The sequence below is a fragment of the Nicotiana tabacum genome, chromosome 7, assembly GCF_000715075.1.
Source record: "Nicotiana tabacum cultivar K326 chromosome 7, ASM71507v2, whole genome shotgun sequence".
Classification (NCBI taxonomy): domain Eukaryota; kingdom Viridiplantae; phylum Streptophyta; class Magnoliopsida; order Solanales; family Solanaceae; genus Nicotiana; species Nicotiana tabacum.
This window is the reverse complement of record NC_134086.1, coordinates 3,621,594-3,645,261: the sequence shown is the minus strand read 5'-3', so window position 1 is coordinate 3,645,261 and position 23,668 is coordinate 3,621,594. Positions and strand designations below refer to the sequence as shown.

Below are 23,668 nucleotides of genomic sequence, written 5' to 3'. Positions count from 1 at the left end.
GGTCATACCGAGATAAATTCAACGAGTTTAACATGGGACTGAAGGAAAAAGTATATTGACTATTTGAAGAGTGGAAATTTCCCATCGGACCACAAAAAATCGAGGGCCTTACGAGCCAAGGCTGCTAGGTTTGCATTAGATGAAGATGGAACATTGTACCGAAGAACATTCGATGGACCATTGGCGGTGTGCTTGGGGCCAGGGGACACCGATTATATTTTACGAGAAATCCACAAAGGCACTTGTAGAAACCATTCCTGTGCCGAGTCTTTTGTCCGCAAAATTATCAGAGCAGGTTACTACTGGGATAGCATGGAAAAAGATACTAAGGAATTTGTCAGAAAATGTGATAAGTGTCAGCGATTCGCACCGATGATCAATCAGCCCAGAGAACAACTCCATTCAGTCCTATCCCCGTGGCCTTTTATGAAATGGGGACCCTTACCAACGGCCCCAGATAAATCTAAATTTATTTTGTTTATGACTGATTATTTTTCTAAGTGGGGGGAAGCACAGGCCTTCGAGAAAGTCTAAAATTTATCTGGGACCATATCATATGTCGATACGAGATACCTGCCGATATTGTATATGGCAATGGAAAGAAATTCATCGGCAGCAAGGTAACAGAGTTCCTAGAAGCATATAAAATAAAGAGGATTTTATCGACACCTTACCACCCAACCGGAAACGGACAGGCCGAGTCAACAAATAAAACTATCATTCATAACTTGAATAAAAGAGTGGACGATGCAAAAGGGAAATGGAGAGAAGTTTTACCCGAGGTCCTTTGGGCATATCGGACGACATCAAAGTCTAGTACATGGGCCACCCCATTTTCCATAGTGTATGGCTCCGAGGCCCTCATCCCTATCAAGTTTGGAGAATCCAGCGCCAGGTATCGACATGCATTGGAGGGTCAAATCACGAGGCCATGAATGCTAGCCTCGAGTTATTACATAAAAAGCGAGAAACAACGCTTGTTCGGATGGTCACACAGAAGCAAATGATCGAAAGATACTACAATAGAAGGACCAACCTTCGACACTTTGGAATCGGGGACTTAGTTCTACGAAAGTTCACCCACAATACTCAAGACCCAAATGAAGGGAAACTGGGCCCGAACTGGGAAGGACCGTACCAAGTCCTCGGAGTTTTTGGTAAAGGATCTTACAAACTTAGCACAATGGAAGGTGAACAACGACCAAACAATTGGTCAAACGACACTGCTGTTAAGGTATGACTTTATCCTTTTATCTATTTGAGTTTAAAACTAACTAATTACAGATTTTGATCAAAGCTATCGAAGGCATACGATCTCGAAGACATTGTTTTTTACATAAAGGCCATAGGTTTTAAAGCATGCGTTCACTCTTTTTCCCTTAGATCGGATTTTGTCCCAAATGGGTTTTACCGGCAAGGTTTTTAATGAGGCAACAACTATGTTCTACCTACGGAAAACTCAACAGTATCCAAGGCTTCTTTTCAATCAACCTCGAATACTGGGGGGCATCACCCTCAGATGGTTATATTTTGAGGAAAATACTTCATGCCCAAGAGGGCCTCGATAGGAGAACTTTGTAATGGGCCAAACGGTCAAATAAACCGTGTCTATATAGAATAGTTGAGCCCCAACGGCAAAACATGTAAGATTGTATCAATTATTTGACGAAGCATTCTGGTTATATAAAAAACACTTTGTGTCTCAAAGAAGTTTACTATCATACGAGCTCTACACTTACAGTCCTACGGGAAGCGGCTCAAGAGCCAAAACACAAATGCACCCCAAAATACTCGGGGACTATCATCGATAGTTAATACATCCGAGTCATCGAAAACTCGGACCCATGAGACCTCAAAGAGGCACCCCCTTGAAACAAAGACCAAGGTCAATATACTCGGGGACTAACTTTTCGGACAAGTTCAAAAAGTTATCGGGAAAAAAGTACAAGTGACATACCCAAAGTCTACAACCATATTAAGAAAGACTACGGTCATATAAAGGCTACGGTGAAAATAATGCGGCTCAGAGAGGTCCGACTTCAGCCATAAATTGAAGGCCTTCGAACATTGAAAAACCAGTTAAATCGGGCTACCCTCGGCAAAAGCAGAATATAAAGGGCTTCGATAAATTCAGCCCTCGGAAAATCTAAGGGCTTCGATAAATTCGGCCCTCGAATAATCCAAAGGCTTCAATAACATCAGTCTTCGGAAAAACCTCAAGAGTTATTTGATGATGTTTACACAAACAAATTACTGATAAGGTTCCGATACGTCAAACCTTCAAAAAAACCCAAATGGGTACAAAAATACATGCTAAGGCATAAAAAAAATATACTAAGTCTTTTAGCCGGAAAGAGGGAAAAATTATAGCCATTTTAAAGGCCGAAACGACCCAAAAGAGCCTAAGGGCCAATGTATAAGAGCCTAAGGGCCAACTTAAAGAGCCTAAGGGCCGATATATAAGAGCTTAAGGGCCAACTTGAAAAAGCCTAAGGTCCAAAACATATAGAGGTCAAGATCTCGTTCTCACTAAAATCAGACTCAAGAACTCTGACGTCCCGAGGTCACATCAAATCAATTTAAATTTAGCTCGAGGATTAACAAACCCTATGGGGTATTATATTGATCAAATAAAAACTTAAGGGTTTATTACGTTCTGAGTCTGAACCGATACTTGGGCTGATTATTTGAATCATCGAAATCTTCCAAAAATGAGAACAAAATAAAATTCAACACAAATCGAGGATAGAACAAAAAGATACTTTATATTCATAAGGGAAGTTTTACAATACATATTTACAACGCCCACAAGGGGCCCTTGCACAAAAAAGAAAAAGAGAACTTAATCTATTTTTGGGGTCATATCCTCGGGAGAGCCATCTTCAGGAGCTGCATCTTCTGCATCTCTATCTTCGGGAGCCTCCTCTCCCTCGAGAACATATTCTTCACCTTCCCCGTCCCCGGAGCCACTCGCTACATCCTCATCATCGGAAGAGACTGATGAGTTTTCAATGTCTCTGCCTTATGTTTTGATGATCTAACAAACTTACCGTCAAATCCAGATAGGGAACCTGATACACTTGGGCTATATTGCAAGATTCCAACTAAAAGTGTATTGCTATAGCTTCAGGATATAGAGAACTAAACAAGGACATGATACCCTTGTAGTTCCCTCATAGCAGTACGAGGTCAATTGGACACAACTGGAAGTGACGTGACTGGCTGCACTATCTCTGCCTGCACTGCACTGGTTCCAGTCCAGTGGCCACCTTACATCATCCAAGTGATGTCATCAAAGTGCATCAACAAGAAGCTTATATCAAAACATCATTTGAACACTTGAGAAATTATTCAAGCCTTCTGCAAAACAATGAACTTAATTCTCAAGAGCTTGAAGAACAAAGTTAAACGCTACTACGGACCAGTTCCAAAATTTAGTATTTTGTTGTCCTTAGTTGAGTTGTAACTTTGTTATTGTTCTTATTGTTTCTCTTAAATTGCTTAGCTAGAAGCATTGATTAGGAACCCTCTTGTAAAATCCATAAACTCTTTAAGTTTGTGTTGTGACTAGAGTTAGTCATAAGTTAAAGTCTTTGTAACTAGAGAGTGACAAAGTGGCTTGTGGTAAGAGTATCTCAAGTTAGTTGAGTTGAATTCTTTGTAATGGAGTCATTACAAAGTGGCTTGTAATAGGTGTTTACAAGTTAGTGAAGTTGAAGCCTACAAGTGTAGGTCGTGGTTTTTGTCCCCTTGAGTTGGGATTTTTCCACGTAAAAATCCCATGTCTTATTTACTTACTATTTCATTAGCATTTTCAGTAAAACTTCATAGAGGACCAAGTACTCTACTGTTTAGTGGACTCATATAAACTAACAATTGGTATTAGAGATGGTTCCTCCTATCAGGATAACACCTAGGAAAGATCCTTATGGCTGCTCCGCCAAATTTTGAAGAAGGTCATTCTACATACAGACCACTCAGGTTCAATGGACAATACTATGGGTGGTGGATAACAAGAATGCATGATTTTATCATGGTTGAGGATTCTGAGTTATAGGATGTCATATGTGACGGCCCTTATGTCCCAACAAAGGTACTTGAAGAACTTCCTTTCTCAATGCCAAAAACCAGAAAAGAATACACCGATGCATACAGGAAAGCTGTGGAGAAGAATTTTCATGCCAAGAAGATTTTGGTATGTGGAATAGGACCTGATGAATACAATAGAATATTTGCTTGTGACACTGCTAAAGAGATATAGGAAGCTTTGCAAATAGCTGATGAGGGAACCACCCAAGTAAAACAATCTAAGATCGATATGGTCACTACCGAGTATGAACTCTTCAGGATGAAGGACGATGAATCTATTCAAGATATGCACACAAGATTCACTTCCATCATAAATGAGTTACACTCACTTGGTGAAATCATTCCTAGGAACAAGCTAGTGAGGAAAATCCTCAATATTCTACCTAGCTCTTGGGAAAGCAAGGTAAATGCTATTACTGAAGCAAAAGACTTGCAGGAGCTGACCATAGACGAGCTGGTTGGAAATCTGAAGACCTACTCTCAGGGAATGACATCTGAAGTCCTTACTCTGACGAATCGGCTTACCCAACCCCGATTCTTGGCTTTGTCGCTGCTAGCGAAGAAGGTTTTCTTCGTGCAACGTTGCAGCTTGACAAGCCCTCGAAACAGCTGGGGCTGGTACAATCGAATCAGGTGGCTGAGGATGAATTCCAACCCCTTGACCTTTTGTTAAAATAGAGCAACATGATCATGATGCGCCAAAAAGAAGGGTGAATCTGGCCGAGGGTGATTTCGTACATTTTGCAGAAGTCAATCACCATCGGATCAAAAGGACCTATTGTGAAGGGGTAAGTGTAAACACTTAAAACCCCTTCCACGTGGGTAGTAATGCTTTCCTCGGGGCTCAGGATCTGAATCACGACCTCGTCTCCCCAGCCACAGTCCTTCTTCATGTCCTTAAGGTGCTTCTTCGATATCAAGCTAAGATATCGAGATGCATGCTCGCATCGGCCTAGGACGTCAGGGGGATTTTCATTACTAAAGTCCTTCTTAATTATACAAGGACCGGGGATGATTTCCTCAAGAGTTGGCGGCGCTACCGGTTTGGCAGGCTGGGAGGTAGAAGAAGATGATGCTTTATCCTTTTTGGGGACCGTTCTGGAAGTTTTAGCCATGATTTTAAGCTAAATAATACGGGTTGTACAGGAATGTGGTGTTTCTTACAAGAGCTTGGCGTTTTCCAGCGCTTAATAAGGCGGTGGAAACGGGTAATTAGAGAAAGAAGATGAAGAAGAGAAAGATGTAACGAAAGAGTAAAGTTCTTTACTCGAAGGAATCGCCTCATATTTATAGAAGGGCAACGACGGTTCGGGGGCGCTAGTGGCCGACCAATACTGGCGTGCATTCAATATTTTGGGGAAGCGGACCACGAGACGTTTCGGTAACTTTGAACGCTTGTATCACATAAATGACATCATCACTAAAGACTTCGGGAAAATGAGGATCAAATCGTTTCTTATCATCTTACTCTAAGAAATGCGGGGACTATCTGTATACGGTCAAAATCGTATGCCTACGACTTATAGGCTCAAGGGCTCTTCTTAAGTCCAAGTCCGGGAAAGATCAAGCTCGAGCTCGAGGGACTAGATCTGAGTTCGAAGGAGGAACACGATGCATACCGAGGTCGAGTGTGCTCGACCCCGAAATAGTATCATTATGGATTTGTACCAGAATGAGTTAGATTCCTGTCATGTCCCTAAAGTCATGGCGCAAATCCCGGAATATGATTGTACGATTCCGTACTAGGCGATTAGACAGCTGTACCAAGAATATTCCTTACTGTAAATAGAAATATTCCTTATTTAGGGTTCCTCTATTATATAAAGGGGACTCCAATCATTTGTAAGATAATCTTATCATTGAGCAATGAATGTACTCTCTACTTTTTGCCTACTATTCATCAGAATTGTCCTTTAGCTTTATTGTTCTTACTTTGCTTTTCCTACTTAATTGTTCTTACTGCCCTAAGCCACCTCGAGGTCACTAATCTCGAGGTCATTGCTGCTAAGTAACATTGGTTTGATTCACTTCTATCTTTCATTTCTATTTCATATTTCTTGATTATTAATTGGTATTGAACTAAATCACATATCTTTAAAATCACTAATCAAATTTAATTGTTAATCGTATTTTCGAGATAAACAAATACATTAATACGTAAGATTTTTCTACTTTCCGAAAAAAAAAATTAAACTTATTATTTTTATAAAAGTTTAAAATAAGACCGTCCGCGTAATTTGAATAGACCTCGTCTTTTTCAACTAAAGCAACCAATAGGAATGAAACTGCACATAACAAGTAAGGAAAAAGACTTAAAGCAAAGACTTTGAGTCTTCCCCTTCATTTCTATGCCCTACAATGCGTCTGATTATGTCTTGAGAGCAATTATAATTCTTGAATTGTGCCTTTATTCAGCTGAGAAAAAGAAAGGAAGATGGCGGATGTAGTGTTGAAATTTGTAGTAGAAAACCTGCTGGCGATAATAAAAGAAACTTGGAAACTGATTGGCGGCGCAAAGGAAGATTGTGCACAACTGCTGGAAGAAGTTGATAGCTTAAAGGCATTCCTAGAGGATGCTGCACACTATCGTCAAAGCAACAGCAAACAATGGAAACATTTCGTCAACAAAGTTCAAGTTATTGTATATAAAGCTGAGGATCTCATTGATAAGCTCCATATTCAAGCAAAACAGCACCAAGAGAAATACAGAGTTTTGACGAACTACGCCAAAACCGTCAAGGAATGTGTAATAAACATCAAAGCTGTATTAGACAAGGTGAAGAAAATTCGGGAAGAAAATCAACATGCTTTTCAGGCAAAGCCAATGCTCCATTTTCAGCAGGAAATTGTTGCCCATGGGTCACAGGTATGCCCGGAACAACCTAGATTTGTGAATTTAATTTCTTTTGCAATTATCTATCATTTTCGTATTTACCTTATTCTAGGAAATAAATATTACACCCTCCGTTTTAATTTAGATGATTAATTTTACTTGTCACAAAGTTTAAGAAAAGAGAAAATATTTTTGGAATATGTGGTCCTGAAAGCTCCAGGGTTAAAAATTTTTAAGGACTATAATATTTCTCACTAATGATAAAGTGAGCAATAAAAATAAAAAATTATTATGAAAAGAATTCATCTTAATAGGCATCGAGTGTAATTGTTTTTCTTCCATGGTTGTGACTATTATTTTGGTTATATTTGAGGAGTCGGGTCATCATTTTGAATGAAAAAAATGTAAAAAAATCCGGAATCCTTTGCATTTCCTTAAATAACCTTAGAGTATTCAATGCTTAGAAACTTTATAACCATGGACTAGATCTATCAAAGTAATGTGATAAACTTTATTGCTTTAATTTGAGTACAATAAAGCAACATCTATTTAACCAACAAGGGTTATTGTGGAGTGTTAAGTATTCCTTCATCCTTAACCAATGGTCTCGTGTTCTATTCCCTGGGTATTAAGTCGCCTTTGTTAGGGAGCGCTTTACCCCCTAATGAGGGACTTTCCGGCGCGAATTCGGATTTAGTCGGGCCTCAATATGGGTACCAGACACCGGATGAAAAACCAAAAAATAAAAAAAGCAACAACTACTTTACCTGGTCCTTACGACGTACTTTAGATTTGATATACCTTTTCAAATAATTAAAACAACCATCACAAATATATCAAAGTAAAATGATGATGCTAAATTGACAAGAAAATCACAATTTGGTAATCTGGGATGAAAAACCTATAGTTAATAAGTATCAGACATTCGAAATAGTTGACAAGAGCTTTAGATATTCAAGACTGAATAGTTTGGTGAAAAAGTAATAATTATTTGGAGGCGAGTTCAAACAATCGCCTACGTTGTAAAGCATTTGCGAAAACATGTTTTCTCACCCGGACAATTTTATGTTGTATTTTCAAGAGGCATATCAAAGAAATGAAGAGAACATAGTTTCTAGACATGTCAGAACAAACTAAAGCGACATAAGGGAACATTTAACAAACTTAATTAAGTTAATTATTTTTGCAGGTTCAAATGTTTATTTAAGTATTATCTTTCGTACAAAGCACGCATATAGAAACTAGTTTAATTAAAGAACTGTGAATATATTTGTTTCACCTTTTGTATTTTTGGATTGTGCATTTTGCAACACAAAAAATTAAGATGGTCTATTTGTTATTGTTAAGTATCCATATTGCAGAGAAAATAAGTTAGTTATGGACAATCCTCCCTCCTTAAGCCCAAAGGTCTATTTCTGGTAATATCATAAATTTAAAGTCTATTTTTAATATCCAAACCATTTTTGATGATCTTAGAAGGAGATTTTGCTGGAAGAGACCGAAGTTGTTGGCTTCGATGAGGAAGCGGAAACAGTGATCAAACGACTCGTTGAAGGAACGGATGATTTAGATGCTATTCCTGTGGTGGGCTTGCCCGGACTTGGCAAAACCACACTGGCATTAAAAATCTATAAAGATTCTCAGATTTCCTATCATTTTTACACGACTATTTGGATAAAGGTAGGCCTGCAATACAAACTAACAGAGGTGTTTCTTAGCATTCTGAAAGTGTTCACAAAACTAACTAAAGAACATCAAGATATGAATGTGAATGATTTGGCCAAGATAATACGTGAGTTCATTTCCAAAGGAGGTAAATGTCTCATTGTCTTGGACGATGTGTGGGAGCCAAACGTCGTGCATGCTATCAAAGAAGCTTTCCCGAAAAATAAAAAAGGTCATCGAATCATGATCACCACTCGTGACGCAAGTGTTGCTAGATATGCCAATGCTCATCCTCATTCGTTGAAATTTCTTAAAGACGAGGAAAGTTTCCAATTGTTGGAAAATAGAGTTTTTGGAAGTAATGTTAGGTGTCCTGAAGAGTTGATAGCACGTGGAAAAAGTATTGCAAAACAATGTAGTGGAGTGCCACTTGCTGTAGTGGTAATTGCAGGAGCTCTAAGAGGACGTACAAGCGAAAGATGGTGGCAAATGGTTAAGGACAATGTAGGAAATCACCTTATAAATAAAGATGACCCTGAAAGCTGTTTGAAATATGTGGAAATGAGTTACATTCATCTACCCGAGAAGATGAAGGCGTGCTTTCTGTATTGTGGTGCCTTTCCACAAGGCTTTGAAATTCCTGCTTGGAAGTTGATTCGCTTGTGGATTTCAGAGGGATTGATTAACTCCGAACTAAATGCCACCCTCGAGGAAATGGCAGAGCAATACTTGAACGAACTTATTAACAGGAATTTAGTGATGGTAATGCAGAAAAGGGTTGATGGACTAGTAAAAACATGTCGTATTCACGACATGTTGCACCAGTTCTGCAAAATGGAGGCTAAAAATGAAGGTTTTTTCCAAGAAGTATGTGAAAAAACCGATCAGCCTGGTCTTTCTATACCAGATCTAGATACTTCTCGTCGATTGCTTATTCAACTCCCTCTTTTGGAGGCTTTTATCTCCAAAGAACCATTTGCTGAGCATGTTAGGTCTTTCTTATGTTTTTCCAAAAAACATAAAGGAAGTGAGCAGCTTAGTGACATTCGACTCCTCCACAAAGCATTTCCACTGGTTAGGGTCTTGGACATTGAATCCCTCGATTTTAGTTTCTCAAATCTTTTTAAAGAGCTATATCATTTGAGGTACATTGCTATCTCAGGTAACTATGCAAACCTTCCTGCATACGTTGGTAAGTTTTGGAATTTACAAACTCTTATACTTAATACAAAGGCGTCCACCATTGAGATAAAAGCAGACATATGGAACATGCTACAGTTGAGGCATCTGCACACCAACGTCCCTGCAAAATTGACATCCCCTGCTACCCAAACAACGTACGGATCGTCTTGCCTACAAACTCTTTCTAAAGTCGCACCAGGTAGTTGCAGAGAAGATGTGCTCGTAAGGGCTTGTAATCTCAAAAAAGTGAGTATTCAAGGGGAAATGGCTGAATTTTTGGAAACTAACAAGGGTGGGTTCAGAAACTTTGCAAAGCTAAAGTTTTTGGAACATTTGAAGTTGTTGAATGACTTTGGCAGGTCCATGAGAAAAGTTGTTCAACTTCCTCCAGCATTCGCCGAGCATCTGCAAAAACTGAATAAGCTAACTTTGTCAAATACAAAGTTTCCTTGGAGTGATGCAAATATACTAGCGCGGTTGGAATGTCTTGAGGTCCTAAAGCTGAAAGAAAATGCATTTAGTGGGACGACCTGGGATTTAGATATTGGAGGCTGTTTTAGCCAACTCAAGGTATTGTTCATTCAAAGAGCAGACTTGGAGATTTGGAAGGCTTCAGATCTTTCATTCCAAAGACTTAAGTGTCTTGTTCTTATATCCTGTGATAAGCTTGAGGTTGTGCCATTTGAGCTGGCTGGTGTAAGTAGCCTTCAACAGATGACGCTGGAAAACACAAACAAGGCAATCAAATCTGCAAAAGCAATCGAATGCAGCAAGAGAGAGCTGATACAAGAATCTAAAAAACGCAAATTTGGAATGGAGATCTGTCAAGCTCCAGATAGTTCCAAATTCAAGCTCATGATATTTCCCCCTGAAACTTCAGATTGCAACGCCACATAGCAAAGTTGAAAAGGTTAGCAGAATTTATTTTGTTTCGTTTTCGTTATTGTTTTAACCAGTGTATGACTAGTACTAGTATAATATTTATGCTATTTTCATATGCTGGAAATTTGTCGGTAATCCTGGAAATAGCCTCTCTACCACTCCGGGATAGGGGTAAGGTCTGCGTACACTCTACCCTCCCCAGACTCCACTGGTGGGATTTTACTGATTTGTTGTTGTTGTATATACATATGCATGTCTAAGTGATCCTTGGATACAAATCACGAGAATGTGTATTTGTTCTCGAATATGTCATTGAGAGGAAAAGGATTAAATCCTTTTAAGAAACAGAGCATTGTTTTGAGGGAGAGAAAGCGTGGTTGACAAACCAATCATCGGAGGCGACTGGAGTGCTTTCATCAAATGATTTAGATTGAAAACAAAACGGATTTCTATACTATAGTTATAATAATAGTAATGGTTTCAAAGTAGATAAATGATATCCAAAATCGATAGGTTTAAACGTCAGCGCGAAGGTTCAAGACTTAGCCGAGTGTTAGCGAAGCTAGATTCTCATAGCGAGGCGCTTCGAGTTAGCAAAGCGCTGTAGTAGCGCCGAAGCCCTATGTGTGCAGTAAACCCCCTACGGGCGGTCGTCCGTCGTCCTAAAGTAGTCCCCACGAAGCTTTCGGGAAGAGGGGTAGTCTTGTGTGTAAGCATAGCATTTCTGGTCGAACTCGCCCAACCCAACTTTTCCAGCAACATTTGTTTCTCCAAAATACCCAAAAAGCATCATCTATGATTGAGTTGCGAAAACTTCTGGATAGGTATCCTACATCTGAACCGAATTCTTTCTGGTTAAAGAATCTCTTTCTAGTTGCTCTGGAACCCTTCTAAATAGTCAGAGTGGGAACTCAAAAGTAAGAACTCTCTTTCCTGTCCAGTATTTTCAATCCAAGCCGAAATAGGAAAAGCCGCAAGCACCACTAGGCCCTCTCCAGGAAAATGGATATCTCCGGAAAAGATTTTAAGTTCAATTCGTTTTTTTTTTCTCTCCACCCGGACCAACCCACCGACTCGACTTCTTAGATTTAAGGTGATTTGTGTATCTACCCCAACGAAAAAAAGAGGGGGGAAATGCTACAAAAAGAACTCTGTTCGATTTTTTAGTCTATCTATAAGAGGAGATCATATGAAAAACGTAACCAATTCTTTCGTTTCTTTGGGCCACTGGCCAGTGGATTTGTTTCTGTCTTTTGTTGAAGACCATTAAGCTATTTCCGCCAGCTAGGGTAGTGGCGAAGCACTACTGAGCAATTCACGTATCACTTGATACGGACGACTTCTATTTTTTCGCCGGACCGCACTGCTAAAGTAAGTGTACGACTCCGTATGAGGACCTCCTTCTCTTCTGCCCACTCTCCGTTCACATAGCTTTCTTGCCTCTTCCTCAATCCAGTAGCGAGATTTCAACGAGATATAAAATAGATTAGATTGGTACTAGGATTTTGCGATGTTTTTGGTATGTGTAGATATAGAATTCAACTTAATTTATTGATCATTACATATAATTCAATTAAGATATTGTATGAAAATATGATTTTTTCGATTCTCCTTTGAGAAAAGGAGCGCACAGCAATGAACCACGGCGAACCCTCAGACGACCTATCTAAGATTAGGGGGGGATCCTCAGGGGAGATAGGGAAGAGGAGATTAGGATAGTCACTCCACTCCATAGATAGAGTTTTTATGTGATCGCAGCACCAAAAAGAAAGTCTGAATTTTCTACGGAAGCCGGTTACCGGAGCCGGAGTTCCAATTAGCAATAAGAGAAAAAGAAAAAAAGAAGTAAAATAAGCCTTAAAAGGCCAACTAGAATCTGCTCCCATGCTGCAAACAGTCAAATCTGAACTGAACCCTATTGCTCTTCTTTCTTTCCTCGCGAGCAGGAAGCACACAGGAATCATTAAATCCTATAAATGATTGTTCGGATATATCGTAGAAATTTTTTGAAAGACAAGAATCAAACAGCCGCCTACTTAATTACACTTCCGGCATTATGCAAGTTCCTTCTTCTGCAAATCTCAGGGCAAACTATCTCTAGATGGCAAAGTGAAAAGTAGAATTGATCTGCGCAAAAATCAGTCATTCACAACCATGATGAAGGATTCCTCGAAAACTGGAATCCATTATTATGTGTAGATATTAGAAAGAGACTACATAAAACTACATCTATATGATACGTGTTCAATTTCGTATAATGTCCAATATGTATGTGTCTTTCATAATTATGTAATTCCTTAGACAAATATAGTAATTCATGAAATTCCTTAATAATTTTTCTCATTAAAATCCAATATAATTGCAACATGTCTCCTCTCTTTTCTTTCGTTGTTCGTCATTTACCATACGTGCTAATTTTCCTCTTTTCTACAGGAGAAATCAGGACAGTATTGACCTTGCTGTGAGCCTGGGGTCAAGAACAATTAGCTGGAATACTTGAAATGGTGTCAACGCATGCATTTCATGTTTACTGCAGTCCAATCATATGATGCAATAAAGAAAATTAAAACCTGTTTGTCTTTTATTTCAATGTACATGAGGTTGTAACGCATGCATTACTGGGTATGTTGTTGTTGTTTGATGTAGAAAACTAATCTCTGAATTTCGTTGGGTTTTGTTGCATTTCGAATTCCTGGATTCTCCTCTAGTTCCTCCATTACATTTTTATATAGGGCCACAAATGTCCATTAATGTGTAAATCCAAAGGCTCAGATTTAACTACCTTAATAACTAGTCTAACTGAACGAGAGCCTTGTGTAACTGGTAAAGTTGTTGCCATGTGACTACGAGGTCACAGGTTCGAGACGTGGAAATAGCTTTTGTATATCCAAATGACTTAGAACCTGTTGGACATAAGAAATTTTTCACTTTTTCCCCAAAAATTCACTTTTTTTCGAAATCGGTGTTTAGCCATAAATTTTTTAATTTTCACTTGAAGATTAAGTTTGAAATTTTTCGAAAATTTGAAAAACTTCAAAAACTGTTTTTCAAAATTTTTGCTCAGATCACTTACAAAACATCAAAAACAACACAAAATTATATTCATGTCCAAACACAACTCTAATTTTCAAATATCATTTTCTCTTGATTTTTTTTTTTTTACTTTTTTTGAAATTTTTACAATTCTTATGTCCAAACGCAATATCTTGGAAAGATCCTTTTCAATATAGAGATATTGACGAGAAGTAAAAACCCCACTTTATTTTGACTTTGAATACCTAAGATAGTGTCAGCTTGTGTGACTTTGTCGCCACCAAATTTTGATTTAAACGATATGAGTTTTAAATTCAAAGTATTAATTAAACCCGTAATTATTTAGTAAAACTGTAAAAAGTCTTTCCCAAATACAATCGATCCTGTTTCACAAGATAACGAATATAGAAGTAATTTTCTAGTACTAACGATGCTTATAATTTCCATTTCAAAAAAAAGCAAAAAAAAAAAAAGTCACATAGTATTGAGTTGCAACTTCTAGGTGCCGAAGTTATGAATATTTTGAAATTTGAACGGACTTGTGTGTTGTCTAATTAAAAAGGAAAAAATTCAAAATTTTATACTGGTTTCCATTATTAACGTGAAAAAGAAACATAGCTTGTGTAATATATTAAAAGAAAAAGAATGTTACCTAATTGAGTCCAGCTCATAATAAGTTTATTAAATGACAAGCGTCAAAAATTTATTAAAGTTAAAAAGTGCACACACTTTTGTTGGATCGAGAATACAAATTTCTTAAAAACAAACAAATATTAGAGAAAATAACAAAAATTTTCCCTTATTGGGATATGTGTAAAATCCTTAGCATACTTTTGAGCAGTCTTGATCCTTTAAATTTATTAAAATTGAGAATTTTTCGTCTAACTCAAATATTAAAGCAAATTCTAATAGAAATTATGAAGAAAAAAAATTAGTAGGAACTACATCGGAGGTGCACCTTTTACGATTTCTGCTATTTTTTGTCTAATTTTTTTGTTTCTTTTAAGGTGCAATTCTACTATTTTTAGTTTATTTATTGTATTTGGTGCAGTTTTTAGTGTTGCAATTGTTAGGATTTTAAGCAGACTTTTCTAGTGTTTCTCGTCAAATCATTTTTTCCGCGATTGCATTGAATCTAATAGCAGAATTTGCTACGATGAACTAAAAGTACACACTTTTAGTAAACTCAAATAACCAAAATATTCAAAAGTATATTTAAGAAACTATTTTAATCCTGCCCCAAACATAAGTTAGGTCTGAACATAAGTTTTAAATTCTTGTTCAACGTGCAGGATTTTATTTTTTATTTTTTTTAGCCACCTTCCTGATTGGGGGGTTAGGCTAGGATTGATTAATATAAACATAATTGTTTATTAATTAAATTTAATAATCCCAACCACAACTATGTATCATCACTTGTTTACTTCAGTTTCTCATTTACACCATCTTCTTTCCTATTCCTAACTCCTCTACTCCAAAACCATAAATTCAGAGCAATTAATCTTTTCTGCAGCGGCTTTTCTTAGTACAAGGTGAGATTTTCTCTGCTTATGTCTATGTATGGATCCTATTTCTTGAACATTTTTAAAAAAAATTTATTGTAATGATTTTTATTCTTTTTAAAATCTCTTTAGTCTGATGTTTATGCTTTGCTAATGATTTTCTTTCCAAGAAACCCCCACCAGATCTAGAGAGGTAACTTGAATTTTATCCTTATAGTTTCTAATGAGGCCTTAAACAGTAGTACTATAGGCATAAAAATGAAAAGAAATTGGAAAAATGACATTGTATATATAGCCGCTATAAAAATAATAGTCAAAAAATATATAAAATTTATTTGTATAAATATACATTATGTATGTTATATACAAACATTATACAAATTTTATACTCTTTTTTTACTACCAAATATAAATAGTTTCTGGCATGAGCTAAAACTGATAATACCCAGAAAAAATTCGTTAAAACCCCAAAATAATGAACAATGATTGGTATATGTTGGTATCAACGAGATCTACCAAGATTACTTTTGGGTTTTTTTCACAAGAAATAAAACCAGATAGTACAGGTAGCTAAATTATAAAGATATTCATGTAACTTCTATATACTAGTAGAATAAAAGAAAATTTTAATCTATCCTGCTATCTACAATGTAATTACAGGTAATCATCCATAAAAAAAAAACTAATTTAGTAGCCTTTTATTCAATTTCGAGGAGGTAAAATACTCATCCGTATGAGTCAAGAGTAAGGACCATATGTCCATATAAAGAATACGACGAGCATAAATACTTTTTATAATTTCTAGTAACTTTGGATGTCTTTTATTAGGAATTAGAGTATTATGCGACTTTTTTTTTCCAAATAATTACAAATTTAAAAAACTGATTATTTTGATCTATTAGAAATTTAGAAATGAAGAATTGGCCCTATAGTTCTTGAAAATAAATTTATAATTGACAACTAATGTCTTTAAGTGACAAAATTGAGTTAATATTTTATAATAAATAACTTAATATATAGAATATAAATCGATAGTGACAATGTAAATCTGGTTCAAGTTGTCTTTCAACGAATTTGACTCTTAGTATTATATTATAACTAATTTTTATTCTATTTTCTAACTTCTTTCATTGTCAGAGTTCTTTCTTATGAAAACAAAATATGTAGTCTACGAGTTTTGTCAACTTAAAAAGTAATTTTTACTTTAAAAAGTCTCCTTCGTATAGTTCAATGAAAGATTATAATTCTGTGATAGGTAGGTTAGTATTTCGTCTTTGTGAAGAAAGAAATGATTCTTTTATCCCTCCTTGGAATAAAATAAATATGGCAGATAAAAAAGTTTCTGTACAGGGACAACATGGGAATCAAGAAGAAAAGGTACTTCATAAGATTTAATTTGAACATTACGCGACAACTCTTTGCCAATCGATCTAACATAGTAATATTTATTTCTAGCAGCCGAAGAGAGACAAAGCTAATTGACATGGAGAGCATTCAGGGTGGTGAAAGATCTCTTGCTCATGCAACTGCTTCTACCAAACATAGTCTTCCATCAATGGAAGAGGAAGTCGTTGGTTTTGAGGATGATGCAAAAAGCATAATTCAACAATTGACCGGAGGAACAAAGGAACTAGATATTATCTCGATTGTTGGAATGCCAGGACTCGGCAAAACCACTTTGGCTAGAAAGGTGTTTAATTATTTTATTGATAATAGACACTTTGACGTTAGAGCATGGTGCTCTATTTCAAAAGAATATAGCTCGACGAAGGTGTTCTCTGAGATTCTTAAACAAGTTGTAGGCAGCATGAATGGTATAATAGATGAAGACATACCTCACGAGTTGCGAAAGAGTCTAATGCGCAAGAGATACCTCATCGTGTTAGACGATATATGGGAAGTTAAGGCATGGGAAGAGTTGCGATTATCTTTCCCACATGGTGAAGATGGAAGCAGAGTAGTGGTAACAACTCGAGATGAACAAGTGGTTAGGCAGCTTAAGCTCCACAGCGATCCATATTTTCTTCGATTTCTCACAGTGGATGAGAGCTGGGAATTACTCCAGAAGAAAGTTTTTCAAGGAGAAATCTGTCCACAAGAATTACTCGAAGCAGGATTGCGAGTTGCCAAAAACTGTAAAGGATTACCACTTGTGATTGTCTTGATTGCTGGGATTATTTCAAAGAAAAGGCAAGCCTCATTGTGGTTTAAGGTCGCAAATGAATTAAGTTCCCATGCTTTAGAAGATCAAAGCATGAAGATAATAGAATCAAGTTACGACCATCTGGAAGATCAATTAAAGGCTTGCCTTCTTTACATGGGATTGTTTCCAGAAGATTACAATTTTCCAGTTTATATTTTACTAAAGTTGTGGATGGCTGAAAATTTTGTACAGAATTCGGACACAGATAACTTGGAGGAAGCATATACAAATTTCTTGAATGATCTAGCGAGCAAAAGCCTTGTAATGGTTTCTAAAAGGAGAGACAATGGTGAGATAAAGTACTGCACTCTTCATGATGTAGTGCGTGAGTTTTGCTTGAGAAAACTTGCAAAAGAAAAGTATATGCAGGTCATAATCCCATATAATCCACACCAATCTTTAGGTGCAAAGGAACCTCGATTATGTATGTATGTTCATGACGATCTGGCCAAGCAGTTGATGGAGCATGAATATTCATTGAATAAAATTCCAACGTTGGCGGAGTTGAGTGAAGTAGGATCTCTTGAGTTCATTGCTCATCCAAAACTCTGTAAATGGGACCTGAGTTTGACAAATCATGTCCTTTTACTTGATTGCATTAGACTTATTCGGGTGTTGGATTTGTCGAAGGTCTACTTGGATGTAGGTTATTGGGCTAGGGCAATGCAAGCAGTAACTCACTTGAGGTATCTTGCAATATGGACCGAAAAATTTGATTTCCGGTGGGTATCACACTTACTCGATCTACAAACTTTGCGGGTGGGGTGGCGGCCTAAGTCATTAGGACGTAAGATATCCCCTGCTGGTCTTTGGAAAATGCAGAAGCTAAGGCATGTGGATATCAAGGAAATTGAATTCAAATGGGAAGAGAATGATCGAGCAATTTTCGAAGAATCTTCACAAACTGTGTTACCGAACTTGAAGTCTTTCGGGAAATGCTGTATATATTTGGCTGATATGACTCCGGAGTTCTGGTGGAGATTTCCAAATATTGAACAACTCAAGCTCCACATTGTTGAACCGATTTTACCTATTTTACAACTGAATCTTGGAGAACTCCCACTTCAATCTCTCGAAGTGGGCTTCTCAGAAGACGTGCCTCAAGTAAGAATCGGAAGGGGCAGCTGTATTGTTTTCCCCTCAAATCTAAAGGATTTGTCCATTCATAGAATTGTCCTAACAGAAAAAGTTGTTTCAAATATTGCAAGACTGCAAAATCTTGAGAGACTCAAACTACGTAGAATACACTTCAAGGATGAAGATATCAAATGTTGGGATGTAGGTGATTACAAGTTCCCAGCACTCAAATATTTGAACTTAAAAGTTGTTTATATGACCGAATGGCGCTCCTCAGAGGCATCCTTCCCCGTGCTAGAGAAACTGGTTATACGTCGTTGTGAGAAGCTTCAAGAGATCCCGTCTAGCTTCGCAGATATCCAAACACTGAAGTTGATCAGATTGACGGGCTGCATGAAGTCAGTTGAGGATTCAGCTCTGAACATTAAAAAAGAAGTAGAAGATATCACAGGATGTGACTCTCTCCAAGTTCAAGTTGATTTTAAAAATATGCCTCATGGAAGAAAAGATAACGATTTACGAATATTTAAAATTGTTGTTTATTAAAATTTTAAGTTCTGCTTATTCTGAAGTAATTTCTGTTAGGTGTTTGCCATAATTTTCTTACCATTTTTGGGTTTCCTATTTGTTGAAGGAAAAGGGGCAATATAATTACCTTAATTGAGTTTTCCTTTGTATAGAAGGAAATTATAATTCTCCTATATTTGGCTAGTCCTTTTTCTTGTAGGAAAAAGTTTGGAGTTCTATATATTGAAAATCCGTCCTTCTCATTCAGCAGCATCCACAATGTAGCCATAGGGGGTTTGAGAGTCGTGTTTAGGGGGAGAACTTTACGGGACAAGTGTTAGTGATCCACTTGTAGTTTTCTCTTCGTGAGGTTGTTCTCTCGATATTTTGTACTCTCCTTTTATATAGTGAATTGCTCATCTCCGTTGTGGACGTAGGCCAGTTGACCGAACCACGTTAAATGTTTGTGTCTCTTTTGGTAGATTTCTCTTTTGTTATCTGATTTATCGTCGTTCAAGATTTGCTTTGCTAGCTTTCGCATGACACCTGATTTTTTCGGTTCTAACAATTTCTTTTTAAGGGTATGTGAGGAGAATGGCCGTTTCTGTTTGTTTAATATATTCACAAAATGATTTTGAGTGTGGAATTATTAGAAAAAGGATAACTAGTTTCTCCATACAAAAAAGTACAGTCCGGTACATAAAGTTTTTGCATTAACCTTTGATTACACTTCTCAAAATCAAATAGGTTATAATTCAGAACAATTGACTCAACCGAGATTCAAAGGAACCTCGATTATGTATGTATGTTCATGACGATCTGGCCAAGCAGTTGATGGAGCATGAATATTCATTGAATAAAATTCCAACGTTGGCGGAGTTGAGTGAAGTAGGATCTCTTGAGTTCATTGCTCATCCAAAACTCTGTAAATGGGACCTGAGTTTGACAAATCATGTCCTTTTACTTGATTGCATTAGACTTATTCGGGTGTTGGATTTGTCGAAGGTCTACTTGGATGTAGGTTATTGGGCTAGGGCAATGCAAGCAGTAACTCACTTGAGGTATCTTGCAATATGGACCGAAAAATTTGATTTCCGGTGGGTATCACACTTACTCGATCTACAAACTTTGCGGGTGGGGTGGCGGCCTAAGTCATTAGGACGTAAGATATCCCCTGCTGGTCTTTGGAAAATGCAGAAGCTAAGGCATGTGGATATCAAGGAAATTGAATTCAAATGGGAAGAGAATGATCGAGCAATTTTCGAAGAATCTTCACAAACTGTGTTACCGAACTTGAAGTCTTTCGGGAAATGCTGTATATATTTGGCTGATATGACTCCGGAGTTCTGGTGGAGATTTCCAAATATTGAACAACTCAAGCTCCACATTGTTGAACCGATTTTACCTATTTTACAACTGAATCTTGGAGAACTCCCACTTCAATCTCTCGAAGTGGGCTTCTCAGAAGACGTGCCTCAAGTAAGAATCGGAAGGGGCAGCTGTATTGTTTTCCCCTCAAATCTAAAGGATTTGTCCATTCATAGAATTGTCCTAACAGAAAAAGTTGTTTCAAATATTGCAAGACTGCAAAATCTTGAGAGACTCAAACTACGTAGAATACACTTCAAGGATGAAGATATCAAATGTTGGGATGTAGGTGATTACAAGTTCCCAGCACTCAAATATTTGAACTTAAAAGTTGTTTATATGACCGAATGGCGCTCCTCAGAGGCATCCTTCCCCGTGCTAGAGAAACTGGTTATACGTCGTTGTGAGAAGCTTCAAGAGATCCCGTCTAGCTTCGCAGATATCCAAACACTGAAGTTGATCAGATTGACGGGCTGCATGAAGTCAGTTGAGGATTCAGCTCTGAACATTAAAAAAGAAGTAGAAGATATCACAGGATGTGACTCTCTCCAAGTTCAAGTTGATTTTAAAAATATGCCTCATGGAAGAAAAGATAACGATTTACGAATATTTAAAATTGTTGTTTATTAAAATTTTAAGTTCTGCTTATTCTGAAGTAATTTCTGTTAGGTGTTTGCCATAATTTTCTTACCATTTTTGGGTTTCCTATTTGTTGAAGGAAAAGGGGCAATATAATTACCTTAATTGAGTTTTCCTTTGTATAGAAGGAAATTATAATTCTCCTATATTTGGCTAGTCCTTTTTCTTGTAGGAAAAAGTTTGGAGTTCTATATATTGAAAATCCGTCCTTCTCATTCAGCAGCATCCACAATGTAGCCATAGGGGGTTTGAGAGTCGTGTTTAGGGGGAGAACTTTACGGGACAAGTGTTAGTGATCCACTTGTAGTTTTCTCTTCGTGAGGTTGTTCTCTCGATATTTTGTACTCTCCTTTTATATAGTGAATTGCTCATCTCCGTTGTGGACGTAGGCCAGTTGACCGAACCACGTTAAATGTTTGTGTCTCTTTTGGTAGATTTCTCTTTTGTTATCTGATTTATCGTCGTTCAAGATTTGCTTTGCTAGCTTTCGCATGACACCTGATTTTTTCGGTTCTAACAATTTCTTTTTAAGGGTATGTGAGGAGAATGGCCGTTTCTGTTTGTTTAATATATTCACAAAATGATTTTGAGTGTGGAATTATTAGAAAAAGGATAACTAGTTTCTCCATACAAAAAAGTACAGTCCGGTACATAAAGTTTTTGCATTAACCTTTGATTACACTTCTCAAAATCAAATAGGTTATAATTCAGAACAATTGACTCAACCGAGATTCAAAGGAACCTCAGTTATGCATGTGTATCCATGACGATCTTGTGAAACAATAGGTGCAGTATGAATATTCATTGGATAAGATTCCAACGACTTCATTGCTCATCCAACATTCTGTCCATGGGATCATATAAGTCTTTTCTCTTTACTTGATAACATTAGAGACTTATTTGAATCTTGAACAACTCCCACTTCAATCTCTCGAACTGCATTTCTTGACCTACATATCCATTGAATTGAGTGGCTGTGTTATCTTCCCTTCAAATTTGATCATATAACTTTTTTTTCTTTACTTGATAACTTTTGACTTCAAGATATCCCTTCTAGCTTTGTCGATATCCCAACACTGAAGTTGATTAAACTGGGTTATTGCAGCAAGTCACTTCAGGATTCAGCTCTCAACATTAAAAAACAAGTTGAAGAGTTCACATGATGTGACAATCTCGAAGTTCATGCGGTGCACTAAACTCCCGCTATGCGCGAAAGGGTCGGACCACAAGGGTCTATCCTTAAATAAAGTTATGTGATTTCATAATTATGATACACGTGCAAGAAGAAACATGCTCTTTCCTCCGCTTTTCTCGTTTGGTAGGGTGTATAAGAATAGTGTTGGATAAGGTGTATTAGTAATGCAAGAATTATTAATGCATGAGTTAGTAATGAAATATTAGTTATGCCGGGATTATTTCTTACCCACTGTTTAGTGTGGTGTATTAAAAATATTGCTTAATTTTTAAGAAAATTAGTTGTTTACAAAAATGCCCTCCATATTCTTTAACTTTAAGGAACTTTAAGGACAGTTTTATCTTTGACCATGCTAATGCATGCATTAATAGATTTGGTATTGCTAGTACAGTCAAACTTCTCTATAACAACTTCGTTTGTTCCGAATAGGATAATATATATTGGTTATACATAAGATAATACCAAATAGGTTGTATAAACCAATACTTGCATTAGCAATACATAAGTTAAAAAAGTGTACCAAACAAGGACTAATAATACCAAAAGCTAATGCATGCATTATTTTCTCTAATGCATCCTACCAAACGACCTCTTATATTTTAAAAAAGAAGCATAGTTCAAACAACTTTTGGGAAATTTTCATAAAATAAAATTTATGCTTTTTGGATGGCTAGTTAGAAAACTATCAATTAGACAAATTAGGCTATTTTTTTTATTTTTATTTTTACATTATGCGAATATATAGAATCTCGCTCTTGGAGAAAACTTTACCAAAATGAAATCATTCATTCATATAACATTTTTGGCGTCTTTTGGATTTACCATAATTCAAGAGTGCAAGTCTTCCCTATTTTTGCTCTTCCCTTTCCTTGGAATAAATAAATAAAAAAAAGGTTATGGACTCCTGTACTCATAATTCGTGGACGTAGTCATTCATTTTCAGTTTTATATGCAATTTATTCTTTGATATATATATATATATATATATATATATATATATATATATATATATATATATATATATATATATATATTTTTGTTTCTTAATTCATCATTATTCAAAGTTTTCTTTGTTGAAAACCTAAAAGAAGTAAATAAATTGGTTTCTCTTTAATAGTTTCATATTTTGGATAAAGTGATTCATGTAATTCAACATAGTATTAGGACAGACAGAGTCCTATGTTGTCGTCTCATCGTTATGCATTAACAAGAAAATATTTTTACGTGCTACACAGAGGCGGACCCAAGATTTGAGTGTAGCGGGAACACCATTATTGATATAGATATGTCAGCTAGTAATGACGAAATCTGCCGTGTTAACTCCTTAAAAACTTAGTGACTTTGAGTCAGTGAACAAAAGAATATTCAAAAATATCAAAAACTTAGTCTAATAAGATCAAGATTGAAGGTATGTAAAGCAGTCCAAGCAGAGTCTCAATCGCTTTCTTTGAATCGATGGACGTCTGCTACTTTGCCGAAATGATCCTTGAAGG

General features: G+C 36.7%; 3 protein-coding genes across 7 annotated transcripts; all 3 read left to right on the top strand.

Moving 5' to 3' along the window:
- The first annotated feature begins 6,370 nt into the window (after window positions 1-6,370).
- On the top strand, window positions 6,371-13,317 carry LOC107792146 (putative late blight resistance protein homolog R1A-3). The gene is made up of 3 exons (XM_075256894.1): window positions 6,371-6,955; window positions 8,399-10,679; window positions 13,085-13,317. Exons 1-2 carry the CDS (start codon window positions 6,524-6,526, stop codon window positions 10,664-10,666), a joined length of 2,700 nt encoding a protein of 899 aa, XP_075112995.1. The 5' UTR covers window positions 6,371-6,523; the 3' UTR covers window positions 10,667-10,679; window positions 13,085-13,317.
- Window positions 13,318-15,065: 1,748 nt separating this feature from the next.
- On the top strand, window positions 15,066-19,037 carry LOC107796769 (putative late blight resistance protein homolog R1B-16). Of its 5 annotated transcripts, none has more exons than XM_075256891.1 (3): window positions 15,068-15,216; window positions 16,517-16,563; window positions 16,645-19,037. In XM_075256891.1, the coding sequence occupies exons 2-3, from the start codon at window positions 16,544-16,546 to the stop codon at window positions 19,010-19,012; spliced, it is 2,388 nt and encodes a 795-aa protein (XP_075112992.1). In that variant the 5' UTR covers window positions 15,068-15,216; window positions 16,517-16,543; the 3' UTR covers window positions 19,013-19,037. The 5 variants fall into 5 exon arrangements, with proteins under 5 accessions (XP_075112994.1, XP_075112989.1, XP_075112992.1 ...); XM_075256889.1 differs by having other exon boundaries at window positions 16,642-19,037; XM_075256893.1 differs by lacking the exon at window positions 16,517-16,563 and having other exon boundaries at window positions 15,066-15,216.
- A 737-nt stretch (window positions 19,038-19,774) lies between these two features.
- LOC142161954 (putative late blight resistance protein homolog R1A-3) lies at window positions 19,775-20,971 on the top strand. The gene has a single exon (XM_075218247.1). It carries the CDS (start codon window positions 19,775-19,777, stop codon window positions 20,969-20,971), a length of 1,197 nt encoding a protein of 398 aa, XP_075074348.1.
- Window positions 20,972-23,668: the final 2,697 nt, after the last annotated feature.